Here is a 24165-nt window from a genome sequence, read left to right on the forward strand (position 1 = left end):
CATCTAACAGCCTTTGCTTTGGTTCAACGCGTTGCACGACTCGATTTTACACTCGCATTCTGAAATCATTTAGATAGCGCTGGCAGAACTGGCGCTGTTCTTGAAGGCTGAAAACTAATTAAATTTTAAAAGCTGACCCCTCTTCAGTTGTTCGATGCTTAAATCCCAGGTACTAACCATTAGTGTGGCATGTGGCACCAACGCCTTCAAGGATGCAAAATCAAAAGTGGTATTAAAAAAGGAAAGACTTAGCTCTGAGCGCAGGCGCGAACCTAACAGTCATAGAACAAATAAAGCACGTAAGCACAGCTCTAAGGCTTTCCAATGTATGTGTGTGTGTGTATATATACACACAGACACGTCTGTGCTCACTCTGCACATACCTGGGTTAACCACAAAGTGCTTTGTAGGAGAGCAGACATCTGCAAACCTTTATAACCCTACCAAATTCCTTCCGCAGTTGCACAGGCTGCTATTTTAATAGTACTGTACTCTTAATCCTATTGTAACAATTACTTTAAGTGAAGTATGTGGACATGAAGAACAGTTTTCCTGGCCAACGTTTGCTCACAAGGCTTATTTTTGTGAACTTATGCTCAGATATGACTTGAAAGGTTACTGAAATATGTAGTATACAGATAGTTACAGGTGTTCTGTCAGACCACTGCCACGTCCCTCCTGAAAGCGGGTTTCTTTTATTAAATCCAATCCAGAACTGCCTTTCTTCTGTTCTATGAGGGAAACAAAGGAAATAACACTTCTCAAGCACTTTTTCTGTAGCTATTAAACAGATTATTTTTTAAATAGTGCAAATACCCATATTCATTTCTTCTTGAATTCAATACATATTCTGTAATGCATTTCTTAACTTTTTTGGTATCCTTGAACTCTGGTTTTCCTATTAAAATGCTAAATTATATCTTTAAAGATGAAACCAGTTAAAATAGGATTAAAATTGCCAAACTTCCATTTCAACGGGGAATGTTAACTCGCAGGAATATCACCTTGACATTAAGAGTTGCTCAACATCTACTACAGAGATCATCTTCAAAAAGAATCACATTACAGCGTTGCTAAGACACTTCTTTTCACCCATTTCTAAGTTCGTGTTAGTCGAGAGTAGAGACTGCTTCAGCCACTAGGTAAAGAGGATGGAAGAACCTAAATTGTAGATTATTTTTCCATGTTAGTATGATTAGGATAACTCTTGTTGGTGTTAAAAAAAAATATATATATTTACCTATCAAAAATTGTATATAATAAATTGTTTAAAAATGTCTCTTCGTAGATATGGCTAAAACTAGCAAGATGTGCTCCAAAATCTTGGCATAACGCTTCTGCTTCCTCCCATGTTCTTCTCATCAGAACTTTCTCATTGTGAAATATCTGCAATAAAATAAACACTGCCATAAATGCAGTTGATTTTGGATAGCAGTTGTTTCAGAAACCCATAAAAATCAAGTATTATTTGCAGGTTTTCCTACTATAAAGCCGTGTATATTCCAAGTATAGTTCTGATTCATATCTTAAGACGTTCACTCGCTTTAAAGCATAGTGAAGGATGGTAACAATTGATTTTTGTTTGTTGAGTAAAAGAAATAATGATTTATAAAAAATATTTTAGGAACAGCATATTCCTAAGTCAATGTAGAATCAGAAAAATTCAGAGCAAGTTTGTCATGTACCTTGTAGCAGTTGTGTAGATTAGCTTCCGACTCCCATCCAAAATAGCAGGAACTCAAATGTTTTTGAAAAGTAAGTTCGGGTTCTTCATAAGAATTGATTTTTTGCTTGCACAATGACATTGCTTTGAAGTTCTTACAGCTTTTCACCTCCCAGTAACCAACGGGGTGCTGCCCTCGCATAGCCACGCAGCCTCCAGCATGACCTAGACATGCAAGCGTTGACTATCAGAATAAAGCATTCAAATTTTGTGAATTTTTGGTGAAGTGACTGTTTTATTGGCATCAGGTTCTGGATAAGACCTCGATGAACTCACAAAAGTAGCAAATTCTCTGGGCAGCAACCAGTTTATAAGCCTGCCTTGGCTGACTTGAGCTCGTAAAATGAACCGTGACAAAGGATTCCTCTCACAAAACGCAGATCAAATGCAATTTAAAACAGTACTTTTGCAAACGGCAGCAGTAAAGCAATAAATGGAGTCCACAACTCAGAAGCAATTACTGAAAAGGAGTGTCTTTATTATTTCATCCCTGTTCTCAGGTATTGCTAAGGAGGTTTACACTTCAAAGGATGAACAACTACTTCATTTTTTCATTTTTGTTTTCTTGGAATGTTTTCCTTGGGATTAATATAAACCAAAATCAAGCAAGAAAACCAAGTATCAGCAAACTAAAGGGGCACGTTTATCAGCACGTTACTCACGTGGCTGGTACCGGTTCCAGTTTGTGTAGCTGACAGAGAGATTCTTCCCCGCTGCACTTAGCCAAAAGTATTCTCCTGTGTTGTTAAGGTCTTGCAATCCTATCCAAAAATAAGTTCGCTCAGATTTTACCACGCTACGGACCATGCTGTTGATAAAAGCTTGTTCAAACCTTAATAAAATAATCAAGACAAAAAGCTTATTAGAATAAAATGGGTCAACTGGTATCTCCGTGAATAGCTCTCATGAAATGATTTAAGTTATGCAAGAAGATAAGAATACGTTAAGAGGTACTTAATTTTCTTTACAGAATGCTGTGAGGAACTTCAAGCACAAGTCTTTAGTATAAACCATAATTTTTCCCACTATTTCCCCCTCCCCCCAAGCATTTGAGCGCATAGAAAAAACAGTAGATTAAGATTTTATAAACTCGATGCTTACACTAGACAACGTAAAGACAGAATATGTTAATGATGCACAGATAAAAATAAGACACTCTTGGTATGAAGGAGAAAAAATAGCGGGGTCTGAAAAAAACTACAGAAGAAAAGAAAAGAAAAAGCTCTGCACAGAAGCATCCTATTAGAACTGGACACACAAAATAGCACTGAGAAACCAGAGCTGAAGGGCTCAAAGCGCTGCCTGATCTGACTACAGAAGGAATTATTTTTTCCTCCTTTAATTTCCTCATTGAAGTTATGTGAGAGATTTACACCTTTTTGCAAGTAATAATTGTTGCATACAGTAACCCATTTGTCACTTAAATGTAATTTATTCAGATATAATTGGTATAGCACTATACAAAGAAATGCTTTAGTTTTTGAGCACCCTTAATCAGCTTCCTATGAAAATATATACAGCAAAGTAAATTCCCAGTTTGCTAAAGACTTATACCACTTATTGGTTTCACATATTCTGACAAGAATGGCTAAATACCATAAGAATGTCATTAATGTAAAAAACTGAATATATCTGTCACACTGAGAGTGAGAACTTTTATTTAACTTTCATTTCCTCTGCATGTTCTCTTTCTATATCAACTCTCTGTCCTCTACAACCTGCTTTTTAATGAATATTTTAGGATCAATACAATGAAAAGCTTTTGCATTTTTCACACCAGAACAACAAACCTCAGCAGTAATTTGAAAAAGAAAAGGCTAAACTAACAAGTACCCTCCTTTGCCACGCCAACATTGGAGCTGGGAACTAATATAATAAACAGCGACGGCTACACCCAGCAAAAATCAAATAAAGAGAAATAAGCAGAAAAAGACAGAAGACGTGCTTCCAGCGCTGTGCAGCGCGCCCGCAGCTCCCTGTGACGTTTGAGCTGCAAATGCTCAGCTGCGAGAATTTGTCCTTTATTCTCCCCGAAAGGATTACTGTTGTACTGCGGTACAGCGCTGCACGCATTCTGCACCAGCCGGCAGGCCAGACTCCCATCGATGTGAATCCTTATGTGGGGTAGCCCACGGTTTCCTAACATTTCTAGCTGTCCTTCATCTGACTGCTGGTGGTTACCGTACTTCCCCCTTAAACTTAAAGGGAGAGGAAATTTCCTCCTTGTGGTTGTTTTTTTATTTTGGTTTGGTTTGGGTTTTGGGTTGGTTTTTTTTGGTGGTTTGGTTTTTGTTTTGTTTTTTACAATAAATACACGGAGGTTAAAGTATGTATGTAATATATCTATCAGTATGTCATAAACTTTCATGGGAATCCAACATACAGCGTAAATCACAAAGAGATCGGAGAAAATCCAAGCACCTCGACATCTGCAGAGGAGAAAGCCTTTGCTGAAGCTGGAATACAGGTAAATAGGAGCAAAGGAAGGGAAGACAGACTTCAAACGCTTTCAAACATTTACTCTCTCCCCCTATTTGCTGAGAACTCACATAAAATGCATACATAAATAGAAACAGTTATAAGACATTAATTGATTTGGATTAAAAGTGGATATATTTTGATTATAAAAATTAAATATGTTTTTATTTTTCAGTAGAGTTTCCAAGTACACTAATAAAAATTTCTTAACGATGTTACATACCTCTGTAGAAAGCACTTTGTTTAGATTTCAGCATGCTCCCATGTGTGCACAGTGCTCTAAGTGTTTATTAGCCTAACAATTGCTTTGTACTAAATTTATTTTCAATTTAAAAAAAAAAGCAAAACGCACCTTTGATTTTAGCCAATGTTAGTAATTATGCTCGCCTCTCATGTGAGTATTATTTCATAACGGTAATATCTTTTGCCATGCAACGCTTCCTAAAGTTAGAATAGCTCTTGTTAGAGGCATCTTCACGCTGTCTAATAGGATTAACTACCTGTTTGTTACTGATACAAGTGCAGATGGGCAGAAATAACCACTGGAAGCATGTTCAAAACTTCGAGGGGTACTGTCGATTTTGTAACAATATCCACCATGTCTTTCCCATCCCTTAAAAGAAACGAACATTATTTTATAGATTATTAATTATTATATAGTCGTTAAAAAACTCAATCCCCTTTTGTACCTTCTGTCTGATCATCACTTACGTCCCTACAGCCCTTTTCCTTTCTACTGTGGTTCAAGACTAATTATCCTCAAGGTCACGGAAAACATGGGTAAAATTAACAAAAGTTTAAAGTTCAAATCCTTAAATTGGGCAAAAACTGGATTAACACACACACGCACACATGATAGCATCTTTAATGGGTACGACAAAAATGTGGGCAACAGTTAAGGCACTCTCTCCGCAAAATACTTTTGTTTCAATTTTATACTTTGAATATTGTTTTACGGGCTGAGTTCTGGGGAGGAACGCCAGGCCCCTCCGACGGCCACCTCTCTGCATGGAGCGTGTAGTAGCACTTGTTGGGTTTCCACTTGTGGTAACTCATTGCTGATATCTAATACCCGACGTGCAGGGTAAACACTGTCAGATTCAGTTAAGTTGTTATAAAAAAGGATTACAGCTGCCCTTTGTCTTCAACCATAAACAGAAATACTTATTCCAGAAATTGCTGGCCTTTCACGCAGCAATGCACTCTAGTTATTTACCTTCTCTCAGCTCTCTCTCTCATTTTCAAATAGAGCTTCCAAACAAAAACCAAAAAATTTAAATTAACAATCATCCTATTCTAATAATGCAGAATTGAAATGGCACATTTTCATGGTTTATCAGATGAACCAGACCAATCAGCGGTCAGCCTGCCTCATTTCTTCTTATTCTTAATCTTCTATTTCTTATTATTCATCTCTGGGTGTCCAGAAGACGCTACCAGGACGGGTATGAATTCTGCCTGTTCAGGCGGGGTACCTGCCTGGTCTTCCTGCTTGACTGTTTTAAATAATCAAGAGAATAAAGAGATAATAAACCATCTCTGTCTAAACTTGAAGCCGCACACAGGCAGGAGAACCAGCCGATCTCGCTTTGCCTCTTCTGTGAGGGAGACGCTGCTTGGAGGAGAGCTCACAAAGCAGCACAACAGGGAGGGCACAGCACCCAGATTGGCACCATCAAACACCGCTGGATGGAGACACCAACAGCAAAAGGAGAAAAAACGGGAAACAGATAAGCTCTTTTTCTGCTCTCCATCCTCAGGTACAATAAAATGCACAAGATGCTGCTGCAGAGCTATTCGGGACGGCAATCAAACATTACGCACATCCTTCAGTGCTGCTGAATCTGGGGAGGCAAATTTCAGCTTCTATTTAGGAGTGTGTTTGCTGTCAGGGCGGCTGACAACTCCGCTGCCTTTTGCTGTCATCCCCCTTGGATGCTTGGAGATGGCTGGGCACAGCCCTTCGTACGACACAAACGCACAGAAGCCAAAGGAGCTGCAGCATCAATTTCTGTGGTTCCACCCGAACAACACGCACGCATTGCTCAGATGTTGGCTTCACAGACGGAAACAAGCACCCGGGTGCAGGCTCTTCCCTATCTCCGTACCAAGGAGCTGGGACATCCCCATGGGAACAATGCAGTGGCAGGCACCGAGGGCTCTGCAGAGCCCAGGGACACAGCGGGCTCTCGGCAGTCCCACGGGGGACACAGCAACGCCGTTTTAACTTTGATGTGCACTTAAACTTGGGGAGCGGGGGCTGGAAGAGGGACAAGTATTGACTAAAAAACCCTCTATCGGGATGCAGGTAAGAAACAGCAAGTGTCTGGTTGCCTTCCACTGGAATTCTCAAGTGAAAAATGCACTGGTTCGAGTGAGGCAAACACAATCATCCTCACCTCTCAGAAATTTTAATCTAGAGCAAATGGCACTGCATAATCTTCCTCTTAAAGCTTCCTTTGTGCCTAAAGACTGGAGGAAAGTTATTTGACGCTAATCTTTACTTTAAAAAAAAATAATAATAAAACTGTGGAGTAAGTAGAGGCTGGTAAACTTGTGTTGAGGGCAAGCGCAGGTTGAGAAATTCTAAACTTAAAAGGCTGTGTAATTGGTCAATAAAATGGCAGATGGCATTCTGTACAGACGTATATGAAGTGATGCACACGGGGACCTCCCCTGCATCCCCCAATCATTTCATGTATAAAGCAAGGGACAGCTATCTCACTCCCACCAAACAGGAACAAGATTTGGGGGCTATGATGCTTAAGCTCCATGAAACATCAGCTTAGTCCAAAAGTCAAACCGAACCTTAAGAATTGTGAGGCTACTCTGTCCTTTTAAATTCACTTTTTGCCCTTTTTTGGTGTTCTGACCCTGCATCTCAGAAAAACATATTAGGAAAGGAAGGCATCAAGGATGATGAAACGTATGGTGCTGCTTCCACTGAAGCAGTAGATGAGCTGGCTGGGACTCTTCAGCCTGGAAAAAGGAGATGCCTTAGGGAGGGTACAACACAGGTCTACAAAATGGTGAGTGCCATGAAGGTGGGGGACTACTTCAGTACAAGACCTTGGGGACGACAAACAAAGCTAAGCTAGCAAGAGGAAGGTTCAACGGGGAAAGAAGGTGGAGTTTTTTCATTCGACGGGTAGCAGATTCACACATCTCCTCGCTAAGTAAAGTTGTGAATGTAAAGAGTTCGCGTGAGCTCGAGGGGGAATCATCAAGCACTTGGAGAGGATACCCAACGCGGGACTGTTAGATACACAAACCCTAAAAGGCTCAGAAAATCCCCTAAATGGTCGGGGGTGAAGGAAAAACTGGGGCAAGCTTTATCCACATTTGCCCTGTCCTGCTTTTCCCCAAACAGCACTTGCAGCCACCTGTGGGAGGCAGAACACAAGGCTGAATGGACCCTTATTCTGAGCAGCTGCCCTTCTGCTCTTTGTGAGGTTCTGTAGCCTTGATAGCAATTCTCTTCTTTTAAGTACAATTCTCTCCTGTTACAACAGCCATAAAGACAAACACTCGATTTAGTACTCTGCTGTTGTTTTTTGATGCACAAATTAAAGTGCATCATATAAATAAATAAGTTAATTAAAGTGCAGCATATAAATAAATAAATTCAAGACCGGAGAAAGTCACCAGCACAAATACAGTCAGTTCTGCACACAGAAACCTCCAACTCAATTACCAAGCAGCTGACAGCCCCGCAACCTGTTTCAAAAGCTGGTTGAAAGAAAATGTTTAAAACTGTTATTTCAGCATTGGGGAAAACTGCCCAGAGAATCTGACCTTTGCAATAGAATATTTTTCTCAGTAATAGCCTGCTGACTGAGAAAAAAGAACAGTTGACCTGCTAAGGAAAGAAAGCGCTTAGCACTTTTTATGTCTTAGGATGACAGAAGTGTAGGAAAAAAAGAGCTCAGGTTTCTGGTAACTTGATATGGACATATTGCAAAAACTGCAATCAGCAGAACCACAGAAAATGTTAAAGGCTAGTTCATCTGATGCACAAGTCGTAAAATCAACATGAAATGAAAGCTCAGTAATAACACATAAGACTATAAAGCTTTAGAAAAGCAAACAACTGTGCCCGAGGCCAAAACTCCCTGAGAATCCACCAGCAATCCAACACGAATGACAGTATGAGGTTAACGAAGCAGAAGATCAAATGTGAGAAACATCGATTGATATTCTGTATGTTTAAAGGTAAGTTAGCAACAGAAAAATGGAAAAAAAAAATGGTAAATCTGGATGAAATAAAGACTTAGCCCTGGAAAATTAGGCCAGTAACTAGCAACGACATACACACTGAATGTTAAAAGAAAGTGAGATGTCAAGACAAAGTGTCTGAAATCAAAAGTAGCTTTGAGTAAGGCTACTACTGACTTCCTTTGATTAAATGAATGAAACTTTTTTCACTTTAGAAAGAAAATTATCTATCAAAACCAAGGGACTATAACAGGGTTCAGCATATGTTTTTACAGGGCGTGAAACATCAACAAGCAGGAATTTATCCCGCGCAGGAAGTTTGCCAGAGCAGACCAAACTACCTACCCCCAGCGACTCAATCTCTTGAGTCTCAATCCTGTGAGGTACCAGAAGTCGAAGTCCTGTCAAGCTCCTGACTACAACTGGAAGTCTTGATGCTCTGCACATTTTCCACACGATCAGGATGGTGACAAACCTCTCTTACGCTAATAACCCACAGAATTTTTGACGGATGAAGTACGTTACTCCAAATTAAATAAACGAAGTTACCCTAAACTTTCGGAAACTGAAACCAAGCAGTAACTTCTGCCTCCATAATGGCATGACCAGAACGCTGGACCTGACTACCGTACATCCGGGGAAAAATTGCATCCAACTCCAAAACAGCACAGCTTCAACCTTCTCATAATTCACCTGAACTGGTGGTGTTTCTTGACTTCTCAAGAAAAAAGACAGTAAATTAAGAAAGGAATGCAACGAGCTAAAAGATAAAGCAAGCTAGAGAAGAGAGATTTTTGCTAATAAAAAAAGTTCACAAAACTCCTCCAGAGTTTGGAATAAATTTTTCACAACACAAGGTCTAAAAGTTTGTTATCTTCACACTGTGAAAAGGAATGGCTGGCAAATAAAATCATATTTTAACACATTACCTTTTACTACCAGAATGCAGAGCCTAAAAGCCCGAAAACTTGTTGCAATGTGCTATTTAGATAGCTGAGCTCCTTCCCATTTTTGTTTGAAAGTAAAAGGAATGCTAATGTATGAGTGGAAGAGTTCATTCTCTGTGTCAATGAAACGGATTGTTTTTCACCCTGACATTCCATTTCAATGTATGAAAACCATGTGTGGGACGAGGCATCATATAACAGCCATTATTTGCACAGATGGTGGACAAAAGGGTTTTCACTTTTGATCTAGAAAGAAATAGGAACTTGGGTCACAACTGCTGACAACGCAACGAGCCGTGAAAGGCATCTTGGGAAAGCTTTTAATCTTACATTAAAATTTAGTTTACATACTTTTAAGGCAAACAATAAGATTTTTCCTAGAAAAACATGCATGTCGTTAATGTGAAAAACTATCTATCTATTTACATCCTTAAGTTCCGTAGCTATATTTAGAGGGGGTTTACTATATAATTCTATTTTATTAGTAAGGCTCTAAAAAAAAAAAAACCAAAAACCACAAACCCCCTTACCTCTGGGCAACTTGATTCCAGCTCAGGAGATACATGATTAAATTCCCCTACTTTTTTGCAAATGTAGAAAGATCTGTCTTCACATTTTTTAACTTTCCAACGTCCCTCCTAAGGGAAAGAAGAAGAAGTATATTCTGTACATATCCATATTCTCATGCATATCTATACACACACATTAGAGTATACCCCCTCCTCCTATTTTAACTTTTCAGTAAAACCAAGTAATTTTTCCTCACTCTGTTCATTAATTAATCCTTAGACGGATCATTCATTTCTACCAACACTGTCACCAGGACTTTTCAAATCAATCATATAAAAGGGTTTGTCTCTTTGAATCACTCTTTGGGATGTAATGCATTTTAATTAACTAACACTACGGCCGTGCCAGAGCACTTACTTTTCAGAATAGATAGGAACTTTCTTCCTATTATAGTTCTTTGTAAGATTAATCTTTATATTTGAACAGTCCTTACTCAAGATATAAGAAAGTTTGTATGAAGTAATTTTCAGACATCTATATATACTGGAGAAGTACCAAAAATAATGCTTGAAGAATTATAACTTGAACTTCCTTTTCCTTTGTATTTTAAATTTTCATTTGTTTGTTTACACTTGCAAACTAAGTAAACTATGGTTTTGTGCATGTAAAACCCAAAATTTTACCAAAGTCCTATTTTCTGCTTCCAATGGGAACCCACTTTTCCAGGTCACTGTAATTGTCTTGGCTTTCCCATGAGTTAAAGATTGCAACCTGGACCCACGACTGGAGAAACAACAGAAACCCTTTTGTATACAGTTTTCACACTTCAGCAAAACACAGTTTACCAAAAAAAAAAAAAAAAGATTATAGTGCCGCTCATGTAAGCCAGTGAATTTAAGTACTGTTAATTGTAAAAGTAAAGTAAATTTATGTCCAAATTAAAAAAAACCCAACAGCGCGATGAGTTGTGATTTGACAAGACACTGTGTTATTTGAACATTACTCCCAGTTTTACTGCTGTCAACTTCTATAATTTTAAGTAGATGCATAAAATTTATAAATATTGACAAGAAGATAAAATAGGCACAGCTGACTGTTTTTCAAAACTTTAATTTGAAGCTTGCAAGACAGGGACTGATGCATCATACATTAGAATATACACTACTTGGATTTTAAATTACTTTGTCTTTACCAAAATACCTGCTCATAGTTTTTCTCTTCCCTTCGGCAAGCTTTATGTATGTAACATTATTTTTTTTGACCATAAGCTCAAAACCTATGATTAATTTTCTGCGCATCAGCACTGCAAAACGTATTGGTTTCCAAAGGCTACATTGTATTTATCACAACGTGAACCTATTAGGAATCGGAAGACAAAGTCTACAGGTCATGGTTTAAAAAAGTACGCACACTGAGAAAATAAATTATTATGAGCCAAAATAAAAGCATGTGTCTAATTCTTTCAAAAATAAAAGGAAACTTACAGATCCTTGTGCTGAAACACAGAGTTGGCCTGTTCTTTGAAAGGCGTCAGGTTCTTGGCTGTGCCAGTTAGAGAATTTTACTGGGGTGCCATCTGACCACTCAAAAACAACCGCCGTGTTATTGCTGTATAACCCAATCCATGTTTCAGTTACATTTTCTGTAAAAGAATAAGTGAGTTCAGATTTCAATGGTGAAGAAATAATGCCTGTTGTTCCTGCAACGTCAACACCACTGTTCAAAATTATTCATGCGATTTTCATAAGAATTACCTTCTTTCAGGACAAAAAAAAAAAAGTAGCTGTATGAACTTTAGGAAACCTCACCGATGAGATAATGTTCTGCTGCCCTTGAAGACTAAATTGTTTCAAAAACAGATCAACATATGTGATAATAAGCTTTGAAATCCTGAAAAATACAAATCAAGAGCATGTGCACTTTTGTGAAGTGCACGGGGCAGAAAGCCTGACATGGAAGGGAAAGATTTCTTTTTATAGTCTTCCATGGCATGCTCAGCTTTAGATTTCTCTGAGCGATGCTTATAAGTTCCAGTTGTAGCCACAGGAGCTGGCAAACATAAGACAGACAAGCCTTGGGGTTTGATGTGATGCCTTACTTGACTGGCTACTACAGCTAGAAAAAGTATACGGGCCTTCGGGCACAAAAGCCCTTCTCCTGAAGAGGAGCCTGGAGTAGGTCTGAAACAGAAGCAGCAGATTTGGAAGCTGAATGCAAGCTGAGAACGATTACATCCATCCATCACAGCACCTCTGGAAAAAATGGTACTTGGTATCTATGGAGGATGCTAATAGAGGTGAGGAAGATGATACAGTGGTTAATCTCCTAGGAGAAAGGCAGACAGGACAGCGAAGAGGATGGACGGCAGGAGGGATGGTAACGGGAGATGATGTCCAGTAAATCCAGTGTAACGCGCAGTCCTCCAACCACAGCTGATGGGACAGAGTTGATAAAACACGTCACTGTGCCCCAGCTCTGGGAAGCTTAAACTGATGGCCAAACTGTGCGGCTCTGCCAGCACACCGATGTCAGCTGGAGGCACAAAACACTCACTTTTCTTTGCTGCTGTTATGACAACAAAAGTCTTGGCGTCACTGCACCAAAGAGCTTTTGTTCATTAAGTTCCTGTGTAATTATGCTACTTCTTAGGACAACGTGGACTAGCAGAACTCCTTTGATACACCCTGCTGCCATCAAAGGGGACTCTGCCAACATACCAGCGGCAGCAACTTTGCAGTGTGGACAAAGCCAGCTTGAAAAAGCAAAAGATACTCTGAATTGTTGTTGCTTCTAAGCACAATTCTTGCATAGATGATCACTGAATGCTTTGCAACAGTTTGCAAGGAACCAACCAAGAACAGGAAAGGACAAAAGCTAGCAGGTTTACTGCGGCCTCGTTGTGTTTACTTTGTTGATTCATTTATTTTTTTCAAGTATGGTTATTGGAGAAGGTGACACTGTACCTTTTTAAGACTCCTAGAAGGAGCATGCATCATGCTTTCTTCTTTGTAAACACCATTTGGGTGTCCCTTGCAATATAGCGCTTAAGTGGCTAACAATGTTAAAGGACTGCACAAAAGAGCATCACGAAACGCTTCAAGAAACACTGCACACTTTAACTCCCCAAACTCACCACTTTCAAGCAAGTTAAGGAGCAGCTCTGCATCTGCCATGGAGGATATACTAATGAGCCCGCTACTGTCACTTTGGCATGAGATGAAAGCATCGTTCCAGCTCTTCTCCTCTTTATGAAGTCTGTAGCAGTTGCGATTGTGTGGGTACCAGCCAGGGTCACAACGAGTGGCATAATACTTCCATGTATCTTTTAATTAAGCATACAAAGTTCGTGTATATTAGATAGAACTGCCAAGGTTATGTTATCTTACAACACATTTAGACCCATCTTTATCTCCAAATGCTGAAAACGGTCATCCAAGATGACTTAAGGAGGCCAAAACACATGCTCTATGGAGCATCACCTACCAAGCAAAACAAAATTTCTCCCACTTTATTTTATGATGCAACCATTTGGGCTGCTGGACTAGTGCAAACACACTAATGGATCTGCTATTCAGTTTAAAACATGTTAGATCTCCCTTATTACCTGATTCAAAATCAGCTAAAGCTTTTTCAGATGCATTACCTCATTATCTGAAACAAGCAGGGAAACTTTCTTTTAAGTTATCAGGAAGAAGTTGAAGCTGTATGACTTGTTCTTATCAAAACAAAAATTAGTGTTCTAATAAACTCAATTCTTTACCTTTCCCACAGAATGGGAATCTGAGGCACTCTATGTACTATATATCCTATACTCATTATATAAACACTTTAAAAAAAATATTTGTACAATGGGGTTTTTTGTATATTGAAAGTACAGGATGCCATAAAATTAACTGCAAACTTTGAGCTGCATTTATGCAACTTTCTTCTCTTGGGCGACTGGTTAATTCAATTCAAAGATGAAAACCTATTTTTAAACTCAAAAGTGTGGCTCTATTGTAATATAAAGAGAATGAGTATTGTGTAAGCCACTGATCATGTAAGGAACCAATTAAATGCCATGTATATTAACATTATTTGCTATTTTTAAGACTCTCAACATGACTTTATTTAAACAGAAGGAAGTGTTACTACTTCAGTTAATGTAAACTATTCACCTTAAACTTGTGAATCCATACATTTAGTCCAGCTAGGACTCTATTCTGATGACTTTATATTCATGTGGCTTCCACTTGTTCTCCTTCCACACCCACAAATAGGCTACAGTAACATTGATGGACTTACCCAATGTTTCATGCTCTGTCTTATTTAAATATTTTTTGCATACAAAAGGCAATCCAGAGTCACATAAATAACTTTGCCAGCCGTACTTCAATTTTGAATTAATCACTGCACAATTATTTTCTCTAAAACGGTTATCAGAGACATCTGCAAGCACATTTTTGAGAAGCACAAAGATACAAAAATTCAACATGGTTACTTGTAAAATGGTGTTGTAAGGCTCTCTGCACCTTATTGAGTGAATATATAAACATCCCTGCACACCCAAACTTCTAGTAATGTTACACCCATGCTATGGACAGCTGAACATTGACCATGATTTACACGTGAGGCAATCCCTCCTTGGCTGCTGCTATCAGATGAGAGGCTGAAATAAGCTCTAGTGTCTTTGTTATATCTGCTGGTGGACAGACCTCAAAATGTAGCAAGCCAAGTCACAAAGCTCATGTTAACGTGCTAATGTTAATTACAGCATGTTAATGTAAACAAACTGAAACTCCTTTCTCCCATGAAACCAGCCAGAGCAAAGCTTTTAAATATGCAATTGGAATGCTGAAAACACCCTTAGAAGTAAATGATGAAAGGGCTGGATCATTAATGCTTTGAACAGATCCATCTCAATCGATGCTACGTCCCTAGAAGGGGCTTTTAGTTCATTAATATGAATAAATATTTCTAAAAAAAAAAGAAAAGAGGTACACTGGTTCACTTGATTCACTTTTCAAATGCAGCTGTGGGAACAGCCCTCTGGTATCTAAGCTGCAGTTCCAGAGAGCGTACAGTGATACGCTGACACTGCTACAACATAGCCCAGAGGAACATCAAGTACTTGCTCTCCAGTTCACAAAGGCCAGCGCTGCTCCATCTGACCACTGCCAGCCAGCATCTTCCTCCAGGCGATTCAGGCCCGTCCACAGCATCACGTCTGTGGCATTTAACTGCCCTGAAACAGAAAAAAAATAAACAAAGTAATACTTCACGCTTTCCCCGTGTTTTAAAATACCTAGAGGTACAGATCTGCTGTCCTGACTTGTTACAATAGGAATAAAACAAAACTTCAAATTAGCCTCCAGGAAGTTCAGGCTGTTTTTCCTGTCCTTAGAAAAAAAATCTATTACTTTGTTAACCAACACAGAGATGAAAAGGAATAAACTCAGAAGTCTGCATCCTTCAAAAGCTCCTCATCCCGCAAACCCTTCCTGCAGAAGCTGTTGCTGACCTCAGAAGTTAAATCTAGAACAAGCAGCGACATAAACGGTGGCCTGTTTCAGCTTTCTGTAAACCAAACAACTTGCAGTCCCTTTACAGCCTGCAGGCGTATCAAAAAGCTAATGAAATAATTTTAAAAACTTCCCCCTAGCTTATATCCTGTGATTGAAAATCAGCAATGATGGGAAGCAATGGGCAAGACACCTGAGGCAGCCTTTCACACCACGGCTCTGCCACCCGTTCCTCCGCTTGGTCCTCCCCACACACGCCAAAATACCCAGGGAAGCCACGCTGTCGGAAGGCTCTGCAAAATTTGTCTGAGGTGCTTGCTGCACGGGGGAAAGCAAAAGACTTATCAGAGAAGGAATGCCATCCATTTATGAAAGCAGAAGTGGCATTTTTCCCAAGCAGGACATTGACTTCAGGCCTGCAGAAACGTTCTCGTCATTCACATTTGGTGAAGTCCAGCTCGCAAAGGAGACTTAACAGGAGAAAGGGACGCCAGGGCACATTGCAGAGACAGTAAATATTTGTGTAATTCTCCAAAGAAAACAAACACGCTCCATAACCAAGAATGAATGAGAGTCTCTGTGGGGAGGGAGAATTAAGACAATGACACCCTCACACAACACCTACCACCACTTCTGCGCTCGGGTCATTAAGGCTGTAACTCACCTTCACCCTTGCTTTTCCAAACAGCTCCACTGAGGCGTGTTATGTGACGCAGCCTCGCAAGCAGCAATGGGAGACACATCGCACAGCATGAGGCTCCAAAGCCTACCCCTTTTCCATGGGTAAAGTGCAAATCTAACTACAGGTTTCCTACGAGGGCCCCAGAGATGCGTCTACTCACTGCTTAAGTTACTTATGTAGTCCTGCTCTTCGGGGTCGGCGACGCTCAGCAGGTCCCCTCCTTGCAGCTGACAGGCGGCCCGTGCCTCGCGCCAGCTCAGCACAGACGCCAGGTTGAACTGGTAGCAAAGGTGCGTGTTTGGGTTCTTCTGCCAAAAAGTGCCGCAGCCGCTCTCTGCTCAAAAACAGACTCGTCACCAACAGCCCAAGACTACAAGCTAATCAGAAATACAACACTTTGAACAATTCCATTAATTAACGACAGCAGCATCCCAATGGAAGCACGATTACAAACTCCTTCCATGTTCCTTTGTTAAAGAACATATGGAAATAGGGCAATAACAGAATAAAATGTTGCTCCATATTTCCTACAGTTGATAAAATACTCAGGAGCTGATCTGCAGCTGGTGGTGGTTTTCACAGCTGCCATGAAGCCAAGAGAGCTACGTTTTAATTTATACCAGCTGATCACTTGTTCCTAAAGCTGTATGTTTGAAATATTCAAACCATGAACACCTCACCCAACTTATGGAGGCGCAGTGACTGGATCTCCTTCTACCTTGTACTCAAGAGAATAGACTTGCTATAATTACAAAATATAAGCAAGGCTGAAAATACCACCTATTATAATGGTTGCCCAGAAACCCCCATTACAAAGACACATTTACAGCTGTTTTTAAGATGCTTTGGAACAGAGATCTGAAGCGTAGCTTGAGAAGGGAGGGCTTTTCTAAACCACATCTGCTGATAGAAGATACTATTTTGCTTATTTATGCAAGAAGCTGGAATATTCACAAAGATTATACATCCAAAATCTTCCCGATATCAAGTATTTTTAAAGCTATCGCTTCTAAGTGCGTTAGGCCCAAGACGTGTCCCAGGTAGTGCACAGAAGAAAGGGAATGTGCAAACGCAGAACGTGACTTAGCACGAGCAGCCCTTACTTTACACGCTTCAGAGGAGCTCCTGATGTATCGCTGGGAGAGAGAGGTTGAGCTGCGGGGTGAGGTCAAGGGGCTGCGCAGAACAACATCCTTTTGCTCACCCCCCGCAGTTTCGCCTTGGGGATGAGGACTTGGGTCTCCAAAGGCCAAACATGAGAAATGATGATAAAATTTGCCAAAGTCGTCTTTTTGTATTTTTTAAAGAGATATTCCCCTCTGACGGAAGGGAAGTAATCCAAACCAGAGCGCGTCCTAGAATTATTAATAAAGAGCAAAGATGCTCTTGGGGCCAGGGGGAGAGAGAAGACATGCAACATCTTACCAGCATTTGGGCAAAAACCCCATTTTTCATCCTGTTCATAGTGAGTTGTTGTGGCACACCAGTCAAACTCTTTCCCATCTCTGGTACACTCATAATACCACTTGTTGTTATATTTAAATGGAAAAATGCATGGGAAACCAAAAGAATTTCCCAGCAAGGTGTACGTTTCTGGAACAAATAAAACGCAGAGATTAAAAGAATGCAGACCACAGAAATTTCTTTGCCCCCATACTTCATTATTCCCATTTTTAGCAGCAATGACAAAAATAAAACGTCTAAAATTATTTTCTAATTTTAATTTATAATTAATAACACAGCATTACAAATATAAGCAGCATAACTTCAGTGAACAGAATTTGTAAATAACACTTTATGAAATCTGTCACCATGAAACAAGGCACGCTCTCATAACTTACTACACTCAAAAAAACCAACAACCCAAGCCTGAATAATTAACATATAAATTCTGCACTTACGTCTCAGAACAACTACATAAAACAATAGTTATCAGAATCGGTACACGCTCGGATGCAAACTCTACTTAGGTTTTATTTGTTAGTCTATGACAACTGACCAATTTAGCATTATTTCCCCTCTTTATGAAGTGGATTTCTAATGTTTTTTCCATTCTCTTTGTCATTCTATGGGAAAGGAAATGCAAAAGACAAAGGAATATTAAATAAACTTTTAAAAATAAGTTTTCATACCATGAGGAATAGTAATCTAGCTAAAGAACTGACGTTACATACAATTGTTGTCACAATTAATTAATGCCTTATAAAATATTTAAAATATTTTCTATTGTCCTTTGAGCACCAAAATATCGAGAGAATCCAGTGCAACTGAAAGCAATAAAAGCTTCACCTCAGTTGAGTGTCTCCTTAACCTCAGAGCTTCTATAAAAGGTCAAAGAACCACAATCACACTTAGAATGAAATTGTTTGTCAAATATCCCATGTTGATAGCCTAAAGATCAAAGTCCTTCAACTACAGAATCAGCATGTACTGCCAGGTTCCTAGAGGTTTCCAGAGTTAATGGCTGGCTGTGCACATATAAAAAAAAGCAGTTTACACATTGTAAATCCCCTTTAAAGCCTTCTGATATGGACAAATGATACGGAGAACACGGGTTTAAAAACATCAGGATTGCTTCTCTGCCCGCTATCATGCTGCTACCTACGGAGGTGCAAGGGATTATCTCAGTCCTGGCAAGAAACCAAATTTGACAGCTATAGACCTCTCACCACAGTTATATACATTTATTTCTTTGAAGGTAGAGATGCACCCCCCCCAACCTGGTGGGCTAACAGGCTGACTTGTGTTTACTTGCATGTGCATAAGCTAAGGTAGAAGGTGGAAAATACAAATTGGAGGTGGAAGAGATTTTGACAACACAATTAATTACTTTGGTCCTGAAACCAGGCTAGAAGTATCTGCCTAAGGCTGATCCTCTTCTCCCAGGCGTTGCAGCACTAGGGCTAAACCAGGTCTACTTTCATCTCGCTATGCGTACATAGCACATGTGTAAAGACTTTTTGCGGGTTTAAATATTTTCTGTCTGGTCTTAAGTATAAACTCCGCTGCTAGGTTTTAAAGAAGAGGCTGGATGCTATAGTGCTTTCCCAAGTTAACACGGCTCCCAAAGGAATGACTTTGGAGCTAGCAGAGGCCAAGCCCAGCTACACCTACAGAGGAAACCACTGAGTCCAGATCTGCAACCCAAACACCCAGTTCAAATGGGGAGAATCAACAGCCCCAGTCTGAGACATGCTGTGCAAACATTAGGTCTCTCCTTCTACAGAAATGCCGAGGAAGGGGTCAAGGTACAGTCTGCCTGTTGCTGTTGGCAGTCAAAGGGTTTATCTCGGTCCTTATACCTGGAAAACCGTTCAGGTCTGCAGACCTGGATCTTGACATACATTCCTACGCCTTCACTAGCTGTACAGCGGGATTAATCAAAAGCCTCATCTCTGCTCCAAAGTTTGGCACGTCCAGAGTCCAGGCGCTGAACGTTGCAAACATTCGGTTCATGCACGCTGTGACCACAGACTGATTTTCAGTGATAGGAATTCCAAATCCTTCCTTATCTCTCTTTGGGTTTATCTGATAACGAAAGCTGCAGGACCGGCAACAGCAAATCCTTAGTTCCCCCTTTTATTTTACAGAGGATTTGAAATTACTATTTCCTGTTTTGCAAGGATATTGGTGCTTTTCTGGGTCCACATAACAGATAAGGAAAAAAAAAATCGATTTTGTGGTATGCTCACCACAACTATTGGATACAAAAACCCCAAACTTTGAGTCCCAAACCACAACAGAGGCTGGAAGGGATCATAAGCACCCGACCTTGCTTCAAAAGAACTTTTGAAAACTTTTCCCATCTACATTTCTATGACAACATTTTATTTTTACCTTGAAATGGTAGTTCACAAAGGTCTTCATCATAGGACATGTACTGTTTCCACTGAGAAGTCGATTTTTTTTTGGCCACAATACGTTTGCTGTTTTCAACGGACAATTTGTACTCTGATACACCAACTAACGCTCCTCCATCGCAATTCCACCATAACGAGTATTGAGTTGAATCACATTCAAGCATACTTAACGGCTGTTCTGGTCTACTGACGTTCAGTCCTAGACAGGTACTTCTGCCTATGTTGAAAAGACGGCGATTGGACACCCATTTCCATAACATATCTTTTGAGAGTCGACCGCAGTCTTCCAGAACAAGGCCAACTGCATCTGCTTTAACGCACAAGTCGGTGTCTTCACTTTGGATAATAAATATCCCTTTGTCTGTAGAGAAATAAAAGAAAAAAGTTTCAGTCTGTAGAACACTGCAATTGATCAAATTGGATCAAAAGACAAATGTTTTAGATGGGAGCTATTTAGGAAGAAAACTGAAAATATCTATCAGAATAACTGGTGCTTCAAAAAATAAGAGTACTGGTCTAAATTTACTGCCAGCTGAGTTTTTAACATGTGGACCACTTGCAAGATCACAAAAATAAGGCTGGGTAATATTTCTCAAGTTAGATAGCAAAAAAACATGGGGCGCCCAAAAACATCAGTCACGTTCAAAGAAAAAAAACACTGGTCACCAAGAAATACGCAGTAATGGAGCACAGGTTTAAGTGGTACAAGAAGTCATACCGTAAATTGTAAAATAATTCTCAGGGGATGGATCAGAGAGTGCAATTAAGGTAAACGCTAAGAAGTTTAAAGCTGACTGCCATATTCTCCACCATGTTTATTCTTCACTCTCTGCAACTACAGAGGCAGAAAGAAAATATTTTGCACTGTATTGTAAACAGGATACAGAAAAGGTAGGATTTATCCATACCATAAGAGCTGGTGGGCAAGGGTTAAAAGTATGCCCTCCCTACTGGATGCATATTGGTCAACCATACATGACTACCCTGGGCCACAGCAGATGTTGTGAGGTTAGACTGACACCCCGGCTTTCTTGGAATCGTGTAGAAATTCATTGAACTATGTGACATCACTTAATAAGTATGTGAAAAAAAGTCAGCTGTTTAATGTCTTGGGAACAAATGTTTAACTGAGCATATAGACTGAAAAAAAAACCAAACAACTAAGGGCAGCTGAGGAACTGGAAATCAGCAAAATACAAACTTACAACAGCTCAGCTACTTCACTCACTCTGAAATCCAATGGTAGTTAACCCACTGAGTTCCTCTCACGTTATAGGCAAGATACTTATTTTATGCCTCGGGAGATTATGTGTTGAAAACCTGAGCAGCAGTTCCATTTTGCCTTGAAATTTTACTGTGATGATTTCTGCCACGTGTGCTTTCCAGCTGCTGCAATTCACTATACCTAACACCTTGAAGCAGTAACTATAATTAAAAAAACCCCTCTCAAACTGGCATAGCCCACATCTAAAGTCTGAGATGCAGAGGTCCACCTGGATGCTGCGTCTGGATTTAGTACATACGGTTTAGGTGTAGCTCTAGAAAAGAAAGTCTTTCCAAGCAGCAGTGGGACAGTGCTGTGTAACAGGCAGATGGGAGATCAGCTCACCAATATAATACGCACACAAGTGGAAGAGAGATATAGACTACGGACAGGTTTTTGGTTACAGATTCTGCGAAGAGCACATCAAGTAGTCTGACGTACAGAGAGGACGGAATCACACTGCCTTTCTGACCGGCAGCAGGTGAGAACCAGCCCATCACACGTAATTGTATCTCCCAAGCACCTAGCAGCTGTCCTACGTCAAGGCCTTAACCATTTGGGGCAGAGTTCCTTTAATCCATCATATTTCCACAGCCCTCAGGTGTCTGAGCTCACTCAAAAACCATCAGAAAACACTCTGTGACAGATACCCAGCTTGATCGTTTGCTTTTGACTTTTCTGTGAAGTTGTGCAGTTTGTGCTGGTTTCAATCGTCTTATCCAACCCAATCCTCCATGGGCGACACAGGCATCGCTATCTACGTGGCCAGAAAGGGTTCTGCCTCTCATGCTAGGTTATGTCTCTTCCACAGCAGTCTTATCTTAGTTGACCAAGAAAATACACTGCTAATTTACTAGATAAGTGGAAGCTGGGATGTTGTTAGCACCAGCAAACACTGATTAATGAAGTTAATTCACCATGATACTGGGATTCACACTTAAATAAACTTCTTATGCAAACTCCCGATGTACCTCCACCTTGACAGAACCCAGCAGCTCCCATGCAGCAGCTCCTGGGGGTGAGGGGAGCAACACCACAACCCAAAGATGAAGGATTCTCAACCTTTGAATGCCTTTATCTGTAAGGCTCTTAAGAGTTGCAATGACTGCTGAGAAAAGATAAGGGTCTTACACAGTATACACAAATAACCCAGCCGGAGGATCTCTGAATAATAGCACGCTTCCCTTTTTCGTTCGGCAGCCAAGAACAGCCAGACCATAATTCTTGAGCCACACAGGCCCCTTCTGAATGTGGTTTCCATTCCCCAACTAACAACGATCCAATTGGCAAGAGAGCCGTGCTGGTCTGAGGGCTTGCCAGGCCACCGCCAGCTCAAGGCAGAAGTAAGACACAAGAGGTGACAGGCTCGGTGACAGCTCCATGGGCCCCAGCCCAGCCTTCTCCTCAAGTGGGGCAGTGAGACAACTGGAGCAACACCAAGCCATGGGAACACCTCCAAGGCTCCCCTCCTTTCAGCTTGCGAAGCTACACCGTCCATTTTACAGGTGCTCTCACAGAAGGGTTTTGTTACAAAGCTCCTGGGGTCGGGTAGGATTCTGTGCCCAAAGTCCTGCAGATGAAGAGCTGCAAGGGGTCTATAAACTTGCAAGCCCTAGAGGACGCAAGGAGAAAAGGAGATAGCCTATGCGTTAGGAACTGGCAGGGTGGAGGGAGGCCTTTGGAAACATCCCACTTCTATATCCAGGCCCCTCCATACAAGGACAAGGAGACAAGAAACAAAGCGAAGCCCCAAGCTGATGTGAAGCCGCAGATGAAGAGCTGACAGCTGACCAGTACCTCCAAGTTCCTGTTTACTTAGGTTCAACATAGCTAATAGGGAATAAATGGCTGTAACAAAACTAGGAGAACAAGATATCTCCACTTCCTTCCTCCTCACCTCCCACTTCCTTCCCCGTCAAAAAAGCAGTGAGAATTGCTCATGTGGTAACAGAGAAAATAACTGGAATTTATTGGAAATGAGAAAAACATAACCTATACTCCCTCCAGGTGCAACTAAATAGGCAGTGGAATAATAAGCGGGGAGACGAAAAGGGCGCAAGGCACAGCCAGGGGGGCAGATTCGCGAGGGTTCACGCTTTCAAAACCCCTCACCCCTGTGCGGGGCGAGCCCTTCACCCTGCCCAAACCCCCGGGCCGGGGTCGGCCTGACCCCAGCCGGGGACTCGCCCCCGCCTCGACGCGTCCCGGCAGCGCTGGGAGCCGGCGGGGCGGGACAGAGCCCCAGGCGGGGAGGCCCGGGGGCTTCCCCACCGCTGCCAGCCCCTCACGGTGCAGGGCGGGGACGGGGCTGGGGGGCGAACGGCTCAGCCCGGCTCGGAGCGGGGACTCCGCCGCTGCCCCCCGACCCGCCGCGGGGACCCCCGGGGTGCGCGCCCCGCGTCCCCCCCAACCCCGTCCCTGTCCCCGTCCCTCCCCGGGCCGCCCCCCGGAGGCGTCACTCACTCCGAAGGGAGGGCACCTCGTCCCGGCGGAGGGCGGCGGCACCCCGCGCCCCGCCGAGCAGCAGGCAGCAGGCCAGGAGCCGCAGCCGCACGCCCAGCATCGCCGCCGCACTGCGCCCACCCCGCGCCGCGCCGGGGGAGCGGGCCCCGCCGAGCCCTGCCCCGGGGAGGGCAGAGGAACGATCCCACCCCGGAGGCGCCCGGCAGGAGGAGGAGGAGGAGGAGGAGGGGCGGCCCGGCCCGGGAGGGGCGCGGGGGAGGTCGCGGCAATCGCGCTGGAGCCGCCCGCCCCCGTCCGTGTCCCCGGGACGCGGGGGCCTGGGGGGGGGACGCCGCCGGGGACCGCTCGGGCGGGGCTTGGAAGCGGCGCTCGTGGAGCTCGGGTCGTCTGCCCGGGTCGGGGTTGTGGATTCAAGCGGACAAAAAGCTCTGTATTAATGTTATTCTCCATCTGAAAACACTTACTTTCTCCAGGTGCTTCTAAAAAGAACCAGAAAATTACACAAAGGGACTGGAAGTGGGG

General features: G+C 41.8%; 1 protein-coding gene across 1 annotated transcript in view; it reads right to left on the reverse strand.

Annotated features, from left to right (window-relative positions):
* Positions 1-23836, reverse strand: part of PLA2R1 (phospholipase A2 receptor 1) — a 42411-nt gene extending 18575 nt beyond the window's left edge. The window contains exons 1-14 of the mRNA XM_054208917.1: positions 23644-23836; positions 19894-20277; positions 17482-17649; positions 16217-16390; positions 14984-15097; positions 14158-14301; positions 13007-13195; positions 11358-11515; positions 9894-10001; positions 4702-4814; positions 2386-2555; positions 1686-1888; positions 1241-1386; positions 647-731 (exon numbers count right to left, since the gene is read on the reverse strand). Coding sequence (XP_054064892.1) covers positions 647-731; positions 1241-1386; positions 1686-1888; positions 2386-2555; positions 4702-4814; positions 9894-10001; positions 11358-11515; positions 13007-13195; positions 14158-14301; positions 14984-15097; positions 16217-16390; positions 17482-17649; positions 19894-20277; positions 23644-23743 — 2256 coding nt within the window. The 5' untranslated portion in view covers positions 23744-23836. The remainder of the gene's footprint in view (positions 1-646; positions 732-1240; positions 1387-1685; positions 1889-2385; positions 2556-4701; positions 4815-9893; positions 10002-11357; positions 11516-13006; positions 13196-14157; positions 14302-14983; positions 15098-16216; positions 16391-17481; positions 17650-19893; positions 20278-23643) is intronic.
* Between the last annotated feature and the right edge of the window lie 329 nt (positions 23837-24165).

Source organism: Rissa tridactyla, chromosome 7 (assembly GCF_028500815.1).
Source record: "Rissa tridactyla isolate bRisTri1 chromosome 7, bRisTri1.patW.cur.20221130, whole genome shotgun sequence".
NCBI classification, from domain to species: domain Eukaryota; kingdom Metazoa; phylum Chordata; class Aves; order Charadriiformes; family Laridae; genus Rissa; species Rissa tridactyla.